The sequence below is a fragment of the Calypte anna genome, chromosome 10 (genome assembly GCF_003957555.1).
Source record: "Calypte anna isolate BGI_N300 chromosome 10, bCalAnn1_v1.p, whole genome shotgun sequence".
NCBI classification, from domain to species: Eukaryota; Metazoa; Chordata; class Aves; order Apodiformes; family Trochilidae; genus Calypte; species Calypte anna.
This window is the reverse complement of record NC_044256.1, coordinates 8,887,207-8,901,966: the sequence shown is the minus strand read 5'-3', so window position 1 is coordinate 8,901,966 and position 14,760 is coordinate 8,887,207. Positions and strand designations below refer to the sequence as shown.

General features: G+C 35.6%; 1 protein-coding gene across 1 annotated transcript in view; it reads right to left on the bottom strand.

Moving 5' to 3' along the window:
• WDR72 (WD repeat domain 72) overlaps window positions 1-14,508 on the bottom strand; it is a 97,337-nt gene extending 82,829 nt beyond the window's left edge. The window contains exons 1-8 of the mRNA XM_008492044.1: window positions 14,356-14,508; window positions 13,176-13,282; window positions 10,094-10,172; window positions 6,981-7,155; window positions 6,384-6,460; window positions 4,494-4,613; window positions 2,433-2,578; window positions 1,977-2,073 (exon numbers count right to left, since the gene is read on the bottom strand). Of these exons, the coding sequence (XP_008490266.1) occupies window positions 1,977-2,073; window positions 2,433-2,578; window positions 4,494-4,613; window positions 6,384-6,460; window positions 6,981-7,155; window positions 10,094-10,172; window positions 13,176-13,282; window positions 14,356-14,508 (954 nt within the window). The remainder of the gene's footprint in view (window positions 1-1,976; window positions 2,074-2,432; window positions 2,579-4,493; window positions 4,614-6,383; window positions 6,461-6,980; window positions 7,156-10,093; window positions 10,173-13,175; window positions 13,283-14,355) is intronic.
• Between the last annotated feature and the right edge of the window lie 252 nt (window positions 14,509-14,760).

Here is a 14,760-nt window from a genome sequence, read left to right as displayed (position 1 = left end):
ATGACTCTGAGTTGCTCAAAGCCCTTGCAAAAGTCAAGAAAATGAGGAAACTCCAGTTATGTCTGAACAACAGCCCGTTTGAGTTTTCAACAGGCATGAACACTGGAAGTGAATGCCCAGGTTTGTCTGTGGTGCTGTCTCAGATGATCCAAAGTTTTTTATTACATGAAAGTGAATGGAGAGATTTGTGCAGGAGCACACAGAAACACACCAAAAAAAACCCAAAATCACACCCTGTACCACATATTGTGTGGATAAAATGTCACCACCACAAACTGTTTTGTTTCACCCCATCACCTTTACATAACTTGTTTAGACACAACTTGACTGTTTGCTCTTTTAAGACATTTTAATATCATTATCTTACAATGGATACATTTTATTTACAGCATTGAAGTTTGGGAGTAAATTCCACAAGAAACTCTAACATAGTTCAGTTTATAATATAAGACTGGAGACCAAAAGGGATCATCACATAGGGAGTTTTGTTGTCTCAGTAAATATTAGAGCAGAAATTTTAGAAAAGAGCAGAGGACAATTTTAAAAATTTTTTTTTTTCATGAGGAAGGATGCGTGGTGGAGTAATACATGAGCTTCTTTTCACCACTCTATTAGTTGTTAAGCTGTGTGTTTTGGCTATTTCTTTTCCCTCATGATATATGACCTTTTGGCATCCTCCAGCAGTTACCCTATCTGGTTTTACATCACAGCATTTGGGGGAAAAGCTGAACGGGTTGTGCTATTGCCCTTCAATTGAAAATTAAATCTGTCAGGCCTTGAAAGAGCATGCAACAAAAATGCCTCCTAAGAGCCTACGGTTGTCAACAGAAAGAAAAAAGAGCACTAGAAAAACTCATGTATGTATGTATTAGACAGTGTTTCTAGCAAGGTACAAATAAAATACATGTCTCCTTTGCATATTGTCAGAAGCTGTTTAGAGATTGATCATAATCTCGAATTCTCATGCAAATACATATTAAAAAGTAACGCAGCTGAAAGTGGGAATTAAAACCACATCTTCCAACAATTATTATTTAATGAACAGTATTAGCAAGTAGACTTAGCAACAAAACTAGAACCAAAGCTACACAGAAAAGTGTTATATTTGCTTTGATTCAATTTCTGCCAAATAAGAACTCCAGCAATTAATGGTTTCTTTTCCCCATTTCAATCTATTTTCGACTTTTTCAGTCAACTGTTTCTCATTACCTATTTCTTTATGGTCAAACAAAGCACTATTCAAAAATATTCAGGTCTTCAAAGCAGATGAGTCTGCTTGAGGTACTATAAGCAAAAGATCACTGTTTTTTTTTTAGCTCCTCTTAAACATAGAGGCTTCTTCAAGCCGAGACCACGGTTCTGCAGAGTCACATGTGCCTAATTTTATGCACTGCAGGCACTGTCAGTCTGCCCACAGTGTAAGAGAATCAGGCATGTGATTATGCCTCTGAAGGCTCAAGGTAGCAATATGCTGGATAAAATGTCACAGATTCAAACCCCTTCAATTTCCAATGGTTATACATAGGAAACAAAATGTTTATGTAGTTTCACTGGGACTTGCACATATTTCACAGTAAAACAAGAACTAAGCAACTTATTTACTTTTTTCCATGTGAGAGTTATCTTGTTGTGTTTTAACGGTTGGGGTTTTCTGCAGATTTGAAAGTAAAAGCTCCTGAAACTATTTTAGACCATCTTAAACTTAAAAAATGTTGGGTTGTTGGTTTTTTTTTAAAGATTAGGAAAAATACCACTTCAATTAGCCTGACTATAGCTGAAAATACAGGATTTTTTTCCCTGAGAAAAAAGAAAATATTGCCAGAATTTATGACAGAAATATGTTATGAGCATCTCCAAGTTTGTAAGTAGAATAATTAAATCTATTGATGAATTCAATTTTTTAGAGATCATTCAGGCAACTGCAAAGAAATAATGAATGAACTTTTAAAGCTCATTGTAAACTTTTATGAATTTACCTCATATTCCTTCAGATCAGTAAAGCAGAGTAAATGAGGATAAACAGTTTCTTTCAGCACCTTCCCATCAGCTGGATATGAGCTTTTAGAAGGCCCGCTGCATAATTTGAAAAACAAATAAATTAAAAGCTTTACTTGGTCGTACATTTTTGAAAGCAGAACAACACTAACCTCCAATATACACAAGTTCAATTAAAAGTTACCAAGTAATTACAAGCGACTTTTTGAAACCACAGCACCAGCTGCCCAAGTTCTACATGGCTAATCTTATTCCTATGTCCCCTGCTGTGGCAAACAAAGAGTGAGGGCTGTCAAACTCAGGGTAAATCTTTGAGTGCCAAAGAGGTTTTGTTCTGGTTTTTGATCATTTGCAACATGCAGAGATTTTCCATAATAAACCTCCCAAAGTTCATCTTGTACCTGAACTTTTTGTGTGAATTTCCCATCTGAGCCCACCTGTTAAGCAGCTGGTAGATGTAGCTGTGGCCATCCACTGTCCAGATGATCAGTCTGTAAGCTGCCAGCACTTCCCCACCAGCAAAGTACTGCCCACTTTCACAGAACTCCATACAAAGCAAAGAGAAATCACAATAATCATAGACCTAAGCTCAGAAAAACAATAAAATAAAAACAGTGTTGGCACATCATTTTAGTTCAAGTTTGGTTTGAGCAATGGATCAAGAAGTAGAACATTAGCTTGACTCTGTAGTTCAACTACCACTTTTATAGTCAAAGCAGTTTTCATGCTAACAATCAAATTATGTATTTCAAAGATAAAAAATACCAAAAGAGCTTGAGCTCTCTGTTATATTAGGGCATTCTAAATGGAATTCACTTTGTTTTGCCTTGCATTCATTATTAATATTCACTGGACTATTCATTTTTCATAAAGAGGTAGGTAGTGAATTTAGCACATAAATATGACATTGAGGGTTGATAGAGCTTTAAAGAATAGACAGAAGTATTTATAATATATGCTGTGATTGCTCCAGCAGATAATATCCTAAGGCAGTTTTTTTCTTCTCTAGGAAGCAATAAAGAATTTTTCACAAATTAATTGAAAGCAAAGAACATGATGCCCTCTCCTTGCAAGAATTCTTCTCTCATTTCTAGAGCTGGTAAAAAGTTGCATGACTTGTTTGTTTCCTGTGGCTTTCCCATTTTAAGCTAAAACAGGATATGACGCGGGTAACCTAGGATATTGCCTGCTTGTTCACATTCCTGGTGTCCTCACGGAGACAGTATTCATAGTTATATTCTGATAATTTATTCCAGCAGTGTGAAAAATATTTCAGAATGAGAATTTCTACAAATTACTCACTGTTAATTTTTACTAATTAGTGAATCTGCTCTTTATTTTAATTACTATATAAGTGGGTTTAGCTGCCACTCTAAACATACAAATCTCTCCTATGTTACATACCCCATACCTTTATACCTTTCTAGTTAAGGCATAAGATTATTCTCTATCACGTATCATAAAGCTATGTATTCATTGAAACACAAGAGCTGAAAATCCAACATGGTATATCTATAGCAGTACTTCAAGCAGTAAAATGCAAGTATTCAAATGCATAATGGGAACTATTACAAGAAACTTGCACCTCTTATGGAAAAATATTATGACAGTAACAGAGAACAAAAGCCTGTCCATTCTATACATGGAATTTCCTTATTACTGCTTTTTTATAAAATTTTTTAAATAGCCCAAGAGAAATCTCAAGGATACCCTACAACTGTATTATTCAGAGTTGTCTCAGCTGTATGAAATTTCTGTTTCTCAGCCCCCCAACAGCAGTCGTGTTGGTATCAAGTACATATGTTGCACTGATAACTCAGGATTATTTTAAGAGGAATTTCTTAGCAGGGGAAAAAAAGAAATTCAGAACGTTAATGATAAAGCTCAGTTAAACCAAAATTAAAAAAAACTAGTGACTATTTCAGTATCTATATAGCACATTTATTTTCTTATAGGTACAAAACCAAGTTAGCCTGGTGTCTTTAGCTTTGCTGGCTTCTATTAGTGGAACCCAGGCTATTGGTCCAGATAGAACAAAAGCCCCTGATTACTGAAGACTTGCCAACTGTGATTACTTCTGTCATACTTAAACAGTTTTTACGCACCTTTGTCTCAGTTTTGAAACACACTGTCAGGAAGAATAGAACACATCCAATGCTGTAAAACCATCAAGACTTAATTCCCTTTCTACTCAATTTCTTGTTAAACTTCTAAAGTATAAATTCATTAACAAAAACAAAAAACCAAGCAAACAACAAAAAAACCCAAAACAAACAAACAAAAAGAAACGAAAAAAAACAACCAACCAAACAAACAAACAAAAAACAACCAAAAAACCCAGCAAACCCTAAACATTTCATCCCAGGGATAAAAGGCACTACTATATTAGACAACTAGTGAAGACTTTTTCTTCAGGCTGAGGAGAAAAACAAGTATCTGCATGTGAAAGTTACATGAGATCTTCAAAATTAAAGAGAGTATAATGCTCAATAATGTACCTGCCAGCATGTGGAAGACACAAGCAGAAGGAACCTTTCAGTGTAAGTACAAAACCGCACCACTCGGCAATTTACACAGTCCAGAGATTTTGATTCCTTCTCACACACACTTTGTCTCTCCTTTACAGCACAGAGGAAAAAAAGGCCATAAGATTTATTCCAAGTACCTGAGCTTTTACTTTTAGGATAAAATAAAGACACTGAAAATAATTTAACATACACTTTCAAAATGCAAAGCAACATATTATTCTCTGTTATGATCATGATAGATAAACAGCAGGGTCTGCAAGTACCATGTAAACAGAAGACATTGAGCATGGCTCAGACCTTGATCTAAACTGAGTGATAATGAATATGGAGAAGGACTAAAGACAGGTCATAGATAGCATCTGCTGTAATGAATAGCTGCTAAGTATTCTTCAGTCAAAAAAATAGCTACAACAACCTATAAACTGGCAGTATCAGATTCAGAATGGCTGATGAATATTCTGCTTTCCCATTCACTCCTGTGGCAGCCAGGGCAGTCTGAGACATATGGTGTTGTCATATGTCCTCTTTGAATTTAATATTTCTAAAATGTAATGGAAAAGTAATTAATTTTCTTAGCTTTGTATTGCTGAACATACAGATGTTTAGATTTCAGGATGTATGGATTTTAAAAACTATTCTCACCCTTTTTGTGTGAATACTGAATTTATTAAGGCATCACACTCACAAATATTATATTGGAATTATTATTACTTATTAATTAAACCACTGTTAACCGATGTTTTCTGTTTCCAAAGATAAAAAATCTGACCAGATTGTTACTAACTCAGCACTCCTCCCTTTACAAAAGAAGAGCTCAGGCAGTAAAGTGGTGGCACCACACCATAACAGCCTCTCTGATGTCTAGAATCAGTTGTAATTGTCCCCAGAATTTCTACAGCATTATGGAATTTTTTGCCCTTAGAATTTTGAAAAAATCTCTTTTCCGCTCCCAAAACACTGCAGATAAACAAAACATCACAAAAATACCAGTACAGTATCAAATTTGACAGACTCTGCTGAGGGGTCTGATTCCATCCATTAACAAGTAGTGCTGCATCATGCTCTGCAGCTTGTGGAGTAAAGCAGTAATGTATTACAGATGTTCAGAGAAGACTGTTGACATTTTGCCATTTCTGTTGATGATTCATAGTACTTAGCTGCAATACTGAAGTCCCCTTGTGGACCTAGCTCTTAATTTAATTCAAACACAAAACATCATATTCCAGTTTTAACACTTGTGCATGTCAAGTGACAGCTGCTGAGAATATTAACAGAGAAAAGTTGCCCAGAATAAGCAAGTTTTAAGATGCAGAAGCAGGGCACACAATACTGAAGGATCTTATCCAAGCATAGACAGCATTGTGGGAGGCAGACAGATGAAAAAACGTTTAAAGGAACATTTTGAGGAAAGTAACAAGGGTGAAGAGAGAGTAAAAAGGCTGATTTTGAGGAGCTGTGACTTTAAAGAAAAGAATTAAGGGATTCACAGAATAGTGACATTATCAGGGCAGGAGGAAAGCATTACAATTTCAGCACCATGGAATACGGAAAGACACAAAGCCTGGGCAATAGGTATTGCATTTGTCAAGGAAAGAGCAGACCACTGGCCCTAATTTTAAAAATAAATTAAAAAAAATATTAAATAAATATTTTTTTAAATGAATTAAGAAATAAAATTAATTTTAAATAGCTACATGAGGGTGTGTTTTCAGAGTTTATTGATAAGATTTATCTATTCCATTTAGTACATATCAAGAACAGTAATTTATTCATATTCTGCATCATGGCATCTTTACTTGATAATATTACTACATTCATGTTTTAATTCAAATTGCTGTTTCACAATTCATACAAACTGACCTGTATGCTGTTCAAAGCTGAAGACAAGCCCCATACTTTAAGAACTCCAGTTACAGACACTGCAACCAATGAGTCTTCTGTAAAAAGTCAACAGTGAGACAGTTGAAACCAAGATGAAACAGTGCCTAACACTGAATGAGAACCTTAGCACAGACTCCTTGCTCTATACAAATTCTGCACAAAATTGCTGAGAAATATTAATTTTCACAAAAAAATAATTGATATACAGAAACACAACATTCAGGTAAATATCAAATACGTATTTTATCCAATCAGATACATTTCAGTATAAGACACGGAATAGTAGCTTTGTGTCCTTAATTTCCCTGACAGTATGAAATTAATTTGTACTTATGTCCAGGAAATTAGTTGGTTACAACCAGAGTAGAGGCTGCTTGTTTTTCTCCAAGAAACCTATCAAATGAACCATGACCAACATTCATAGTATTAGAAACAACTTGGGTGTTAATGATATGCTAACACCTTCAACACAACAGGTCTGTAAAACATTATTAGATACTAAATCTAGTAGTAGGATTGCACTATCTGCACAGAAATTATTTAATTGGCCTATGTGAACAAATCTACCGTGCATACCTTGAATCCTTGCAGAGTGCACGATACACATACAACGTATCCAGTCAGAATACTCAGATGATGATAAAGTGTGAAGAACATCTAAAGTCTTAGCATCAACAATAAGGACATCTTGATACTCTCCACAACAAAGCAGCCAGCCTTCACCTGTCATTCGGAATGAGCAGTGGTAATACTGTACCAGTGGAAAGAAAAGAATCAGCAGAAAGCCACAGAAAGATGCACGTATATTTTTCCCATTAAGCAAGGCATACTTGAAATTGTAATCAGCACTTCTACCATTACTAAACTTTTACTGCACATGTGAGTCCATACACATTCTGCCTGGGGGCACAAGCATTTCACAGACATCTATAACAGTTTCACGTAGGCATACAGATTAGTAAGGGGTACTATGCACTGGAAAAAAAAAAAAAAAAAAGCAATATTTAGGAATAATAAATACTGGGATTTTCAGAAGCAATCAAGGTGTGATATTTTTATTAGGAATTGCTAAATCTTTTGGAACTTGTTCCACTGAGAGGCCTCATTTCTCTACGAACATTTGATAAGCTCCCAGTTCTGAAGAGGTATGTAAAGATGAAAAAAATGTGGAAGTGCAGAAGACTCAAATTGAATTTTCCATTATTTTCCAGGCATAATTTCAATTCCATGAGATATTCATTATGATACTAAATACCCTAGTGTTCAAAAGAATCACTTTTTCAAAAACCACTGAAAGAAAAAATAGACACAAAACAAAGTATTAAGAAGCAGATGTGTAGAGTGACTATGAAGATTTCTTTTATACTAGGTTTTATAAATTTGCAAGAACATTTGCATTTGGTGTAATATCTATTTGCAATTGTACACATAATTGCTAGAAATGCATAAGCAGCTACCTCAAATGCAATTTACAGGCAAATACTATCCACAAAGTAAAGGTAACAATAATGTCTTCAGAAGAAAATTTCAGCCTTACAAAGCTGTGCCTTATTTACTCCAAGTTCTCTGTACATTCAGTTTTGCTTAGATAATTACTCTTGGTCTATCAGTTGACTAAATGAAGTCTGTAAACAAAAGCAACATAAGTAGCTACAAATACAATATTACCACAGATAATACAAAAGATCAGAGGCAGAAAAGCTTAGCAGGAGGAACCAGTTGTAATTACTGTTACTCTTAAATTGGGCGTGAACTGGAAGATTTGTATAGCCAGTCCTCTGAGAAAATCCCACACCTGTTAAGATCCACAAATGGTTAAGAGTTGACCCTGGTGTTAAACTTCATTTCAAATGGCAAATATTCAGTTTGCACTGCTTGACATCTGCCATTTAGAGCTGAATCATCTATGCTGAACAAAAGGAACCTACTGGACCAGATAGGTTAGTAGTTTAATGAAAACCTACTAGAACATTAACTAAAAATAAAGCTGCAAATTTAAATGGTGATGCTATCAAAAGCAGTGTGCAGTAAGCCTCCCAGACAATAACATTCTGTAGAAAATTAGATTCTGCCAAGTCCTACTACACCATCAGCAATCATTCCCCATGGAACACCACCACCTACAACAACAAAAAAACCACCACAATAGAAAGGACCCAACCCACAAAAAAGAAAAAAACAAACAAAAAACCTATAAACTGAAGGTTTCCTTTTGAGAACAATTCCACCCTTAGCAACATCTTTTCCCTGTTTTCTTGTTAGATCTTGCCCAATTTACAGACCAAAAATAATTATCTAGTCAAAATCAGACATCTTACATCTCCTAATAAAGAAGGAACAATTTTCTAGAAGTATTTGTTTCTCTTGCTTGAATGATGAGAATGAAGATTCTGTCTCTGATCTCCACAATGCAGATCTACCTACTTCCCTGAAGAACTCCTCTCATCTAAACCTAATTAAGCAACATCACAAAGCAGATCATACTGCACTTCTATTATAAACAAGGCATTGTATTGTGTGCTCATATACATACATATGTGAAAACATATGCTTCAAACATATACACAAATAAAAATTATACAGTATATAACTTAATAATCCATGCTTCTCTCTGCACATATATATATATGTAGAAAAATATTAAGGAGACATTATTCTATTATTTTTATTTGGCAATATACCCAGGCTTTTTTCTCTTTTCTTTATCATTAACAAATGTGTGTGAATTCATCAGGTCAACTAAAACAGTGTCATGAAAAACAGCATTGCTTCTGAAAGCTCAGAAACAATGGATTTGGATTCAGAATTTGTCCAATCAGAACAGAACAGTATCAGAATAGTTTCAATCACATGAGGTCTCAGACTTCCATCATCTGGAGTGCTAGCTGTACTCTAGACTTCCTGACTGAGGAAAACCAGCATTTTAATTAACCTAGGAGCCCTGAGCTGCTCTACTAATACATGCAAAAAAGCTCTCTCTGAAGCATATCCATAAACATTGAGCTCCTCAACCATATACATGTATCTATTTCAAGCATGCCCTCACAGTCCAGAACCTAGATATGTGGCCTGCTTCAAACAGATACTTGAAATTACCTGAAGCAGTATTTAAAGCAATTTGGCCTTTGAAAATAAGCAATGTGTTCCGAGTTGTGTGGTGAATTAAAGTGTATTTTCAAAAGTGGGCAGAACAGTCTTTTGGAGATCAGCAGTGAGGCATCAGAACCTTTCAAACATTTAAAATTAAGATCTTCAGCAGGCTGTCTCAATGTTTGGCTAGATTCCTTGTAATTCTAAAATATGACATTAAAAAAAGCCAAGGTTAAACTTGATGTTTCCATGCAATTTTAGCACAGCATAAGAGCTAAGATTATGACAGCAAGCTGGTGCCCAAACTTTACAGTAAGATAATTGGTACTGCATTCCAGACATTTGCAGTTTAAAAATAACGAGTTTCATTTCATTAAGGTGTTCAGAGGAACAAAAAAGACTCAGTTCTTTTCTTAGAAGGAAGCCAAAGAAGAAAAGAATAAGATAAAACTACTTATGTTGCAACAGTTTGCTTTTTATTCTGAGGCATGTTATGAGCAAGACATGTAAAGTTGTACATTTCTGAAAAATATCACCTTAATAAAGCAAAATTCCTCTTTAATGAACAAAGATATTCCATGAAAAGTTGCTATACTTACACAGATTGCTGTATGGTTATAAGGAAGCTTTGCGTTCTCAATGCACTGTCCACTAATGACATTCCAAACACACATCTCCCTGCCAAAGATAACTTTATATTATTCTCTGTCATTGCCACTCAATTGGCTGGAATAACTTTGTGTCACCAAGCTTTTCTTTAGTGCTGTACTTAAGTGCAGTCTGGTCGTTTACGCGGCCTTTCGTTACAGATTACTAGGTACAAAAGTGTTGTGGTCATTAGCAGGGAGTGACACGGTATCTGTTTCTTTTTGTTTTGGTAATTACACCCTGCTGCCCGGCACCAAACCTGGCTTTAAGGCCAACTCTGGTCTCCAAGAAATTGTAGGTATAGTGCCATTACAGCTCGTCAACTCGTCACTGTAACTATCTGTCGCTGGAACTACATCCTCCTGAAAATGATTTATTTCACTGAACTTCAACCAAACGTTTTGAAAAACATAATGCATCTTCTGCCGGGCTCCAGTTCCAGAGACGAACAACCTCTGTTAAGACGAAACAGTGCCACCATGAGGCTGTTCCTGGAATCTGGGATTGATGCAACAGGGGCCTCTTGAAAACGTCAGTATCTGTGCAGTATTGTAGCTACACTTAATTGCAGTTATGGTTAATGTTTGAGAAACATCCGTCAGCCACTTTCCCTCATCTAAACATCATTCAGCATGCCTTAGGACCAGAACACAACAGAAGCACAATCAAATTAAATGCTGTAAACGAAGCTATATGAGGTATGTTACTACAGGTCAGCAACTGGATGTTAATTTTTGATGTTTTTAGCTTTTATTTGAACAGCAAGCGTGATTTCTGAAATTGAATACCTTTATGATTTCCAAAATTACATTCTAAGACATTTTCTGTATTAATACTGGAAAAAATATAATAATCAGATATACTACTTATGGTTTACATTGTAATCTATACTTTCACATTATGATAATCTAAAGAGATATTAATTCATTTATACTTTTAAGATGAGCAAGAGTAATGAAATCTCTGCATCCATAGTACAGCATCAGAGTTAGGAGACCAAATATCATTTTGAATGCTTGTGCTGTTTGTTAAAAATTTCAAGGCAATGAATTTTATGATCCTATGACTGCTCTGTGTTTATATCAGAGAGATAGCAGTAATATAGTTAAAGCAGTAGCATTGATACATACATGCAAACATACACAAATGAGATGAGAGTAACTCCAGCTTCTGCATGTTGCACTTAATTTACTGTGTGTACTAACACGAATCAAGTGCTACCACGTGTTGATAAACCTGTCCTACAGCATGTTCTACATTCATGCACAGGACAACAATGAGAATTTCTGAATCATTATGTATTCACACATAGATTTCCATATAAAAAGTACAAAAATACTGCTCAATACTCTTCCTCCTGGGGAAAGTCAGTTATACACACACTTAAGGGATTCTGAAGTGGGATGGGGAGAGAGCATCATCTGCCATACAGTTTCCACCACCCTCAGTACAAAGAGATGGAAGCTTGGAAATGGCAGAAGTGAACGATTCACAAGCCAGAAAATGCATTTCGACAAACCCTGCATCTCCTGAAGATGAAGCTTCCTATTTGCAATTATCTCAACTTCATGTTGTGGCCAGCCAAGGACCAGTGATGGATGCTTTGCCCTTATGTAATACAGATGAGAAGTCAGCAGTCATTTGACAAAAGTGAACATTTAAAGGGGCCAGGAGACTATTCAGGCCTACCTATACACATTCCAAGCAAACCCTCTAATCCCTTCAGAGGCAGAACCTTTAGGATGTGAACATCTCTCCTCATGGTGTATCTATAGCAAAAAATCTCATTTGTTTCTTAATGTTTTACATTCCAGCTTTTTGGAAATACAGCATCATTTCTACAGGTATGATTTGGGAACATATCTAGCAGAACTTCAGAATAAAGAAGAGAATTCTTTAAACTCTAAAACCTTGAGTAGAGCTGTAGGAGGTCAATACAAAACTAGTTCTGTAGACTTCTCATCCTCCTTTCTGCACATAACAACCAGAACTGTTTACATCCATCTCTCCAGTGGGACACTGTAACCTTTCAAGATTCAGAAGCCTGAACCAGTTTGTTCAAGTTATCCCCTTTTTTGTATAATCATGATTGAACAAGAGTATCAGACAGAGATCCTAATAGCTAGAAACTATAAACAAGTTCCTCCGTGAAGAAATAGTGTAGAAGTCTTAAGGCACTGGAAGGTGTGGTCTGAAGAAGGGCAACCTACAGGAACTCTTCATGGGAAGAAGTTTTAATACAGCTATCCTGTTAACTGGAAAAGATGAACCTATAACAGAGTATAATTGAGCAGCAAAACAAAATTGCTCAAAGAATGCCTTTGTATAAGAAGCTAGCCTAAAGCTACTTTCAGCAGCTGAAATCCTGACCAGATGTGCTTCAGACCCCAGCTGAAAAAATTATTAAATATTCAAAGAGAAAAATAATTCTTTAATGATGACCTAACAGAACTGCAGAAATTAGTTTGACTCAAGTGATGATCCAAGTCATAACAAACACATAGGAGAAAAACTGCAAGACCAGGAGATTCTAGGAGGATTTACTCAAATACCAAGTCAGAGTTAAATAAAAGGCACAGAACACACGTGCCTTTTACTCAAGGGCAGTCTTATCTATGCTTCCATCTGTATTCACTGAGCAACCATAACTTGGATCGGAGTACATTAGTCTCTTGTACCAATTCAGTTCTCAAGAATGAGCTCAAGAATAGATATAAAAAAACACCATGATATTAAAATGCTTCTGAATTTGGCAATTCCCTCCCATTATTCTCTCTTTGAATGGGAATAGCTGGCCCTCTGAACAATTCCTTATAACTGGATCTTTGAATCCACCAAACCCTTCCCTTGTCCAAGAGCTGAGCTCTTAGTTAGGTTATTGTATATAGGGAACAAAGTTGATCTTAAGTAGCTGAAATAATTTTCATATCATGGAAGTGGACTTAAAAATTTCTGTCAAATGCAGAATCTGACATACACCTGCTATTCATTTCATGGTTTCAGAAATAAATAATTGAACATGCAGTTACCTACCCATTATCAGCAGCACTTACTACATATGGCTGTTTCTCAAACTCTCTTGCTTTTGCCAAACAAGTTACAGAAGCACTATGGCCAAAGAGAATTTCTTTAGATGAAATCTAGGAGAGAAAAATACAGTGATTTAACTTAAACACATTATTTTTGTATAAAATAAGGAGATCTAAAGACTAGAGAAACAACTTGTAGATACTATTACTGAGCAATTGTCTATCTGCTTTATATTCTTATGTTCTTCAGTCATGCTGCTGGTATGCACAAAGATGTGTATGGATTCTGCAGTTTGTACAAAGTACAGTCTTTCTATTTAGTGGAGTCTAAAAATTCCATCTTCTGAAGAACTTATGGAGTGTAAAGTGCTATGAAACAGGCAACATGCTGAGTATCTCTGGCCTTAACCCTGCAGCACACAGCAAAAGTGGCAGAGTCAAGTAGGGAATTGCTAGAGCAAAGCCCTTAAGCATGTGTTTCATACAACACATTTAAGTAATTCTTTTGATTAGCTTCACTGAATGCAAGGATATTCATAGAAAAAGGTAGCCCCATAAAAGTACAAAGTAAAGTTTTAAGCTGTATTTGAGCACAAATTGTTCCAAGAAGAACAGAACCATATTTTAGGAATGCATAATAAAGAATTGGAACTGTTTTGACTCTGTTCTATTCTCAAAAATGTAAAAGCAAAATAATTCAAGTAATACCAGTAACATGCCAGGAGGTTTACAACTTAGGTATACCAAAAATATGTATTTCCTATTACTCCTCCCATCTTTCTGCATTTTTTCCATTGTTAACCTGGTGAAGAGCTCTTGTTTTATCAATAGGTAATTTTTCCTTAAATGACAAGCCACACTTACCAATTGATTTAATACAAACAAACAAGACATTCAGCATTTTAAAAGATAGGAATTATGATAACTGTGTATCTTAGTTGCTGTCATTATACACAGAATATAATCCACATTTCATGATAATCTACAAAAAAATTTCCACTATGCAAGTAACTGGTCATTCGTATGGGCATTTCAACATTGTTTTTCATGAGTTTTCTATAATAAATATACTACCTTTAAAACTTACTTAGATTAAGTGCAAATCTGGATAATCTCATTGGTAATAATAGAATATGAAGTTCCAATCTATCTATTTGGCAGTCTGTAGCAAAGTGGACACAAACCTTTAATTCTGATGAAAGCTCCCAGAGACATATTTGTCCTTCTTGACTTCCTGTAACTATAGTCTGCTGGTCATCTGCAATCATAATAGCAGTGATGCTGTGAGAGGGAGCTATTTTCCCCCACACTGCTACAGCCTCTACTGGTACCTTCATAGTCAGTACCTGAAAAATAGAAAAAAAGTCATAAAACAAACCATGGTAATTCTAATACAGAATATAAGAAAAAAACTTACTATAGGCTATTTAATCAACATCTGAAAAGGAGAGCTAAAAAATAATGCTAAAAGGAAGTTGATGAGGCATTGAAACTGTCAGAAACGCTGACTCTATGTTTAAAATTTTTTATTGAGAGAGATATAAGTAAAGCAGCATGCTGCAGCATGCTGGGCGGCCGGGGAGCCGTAG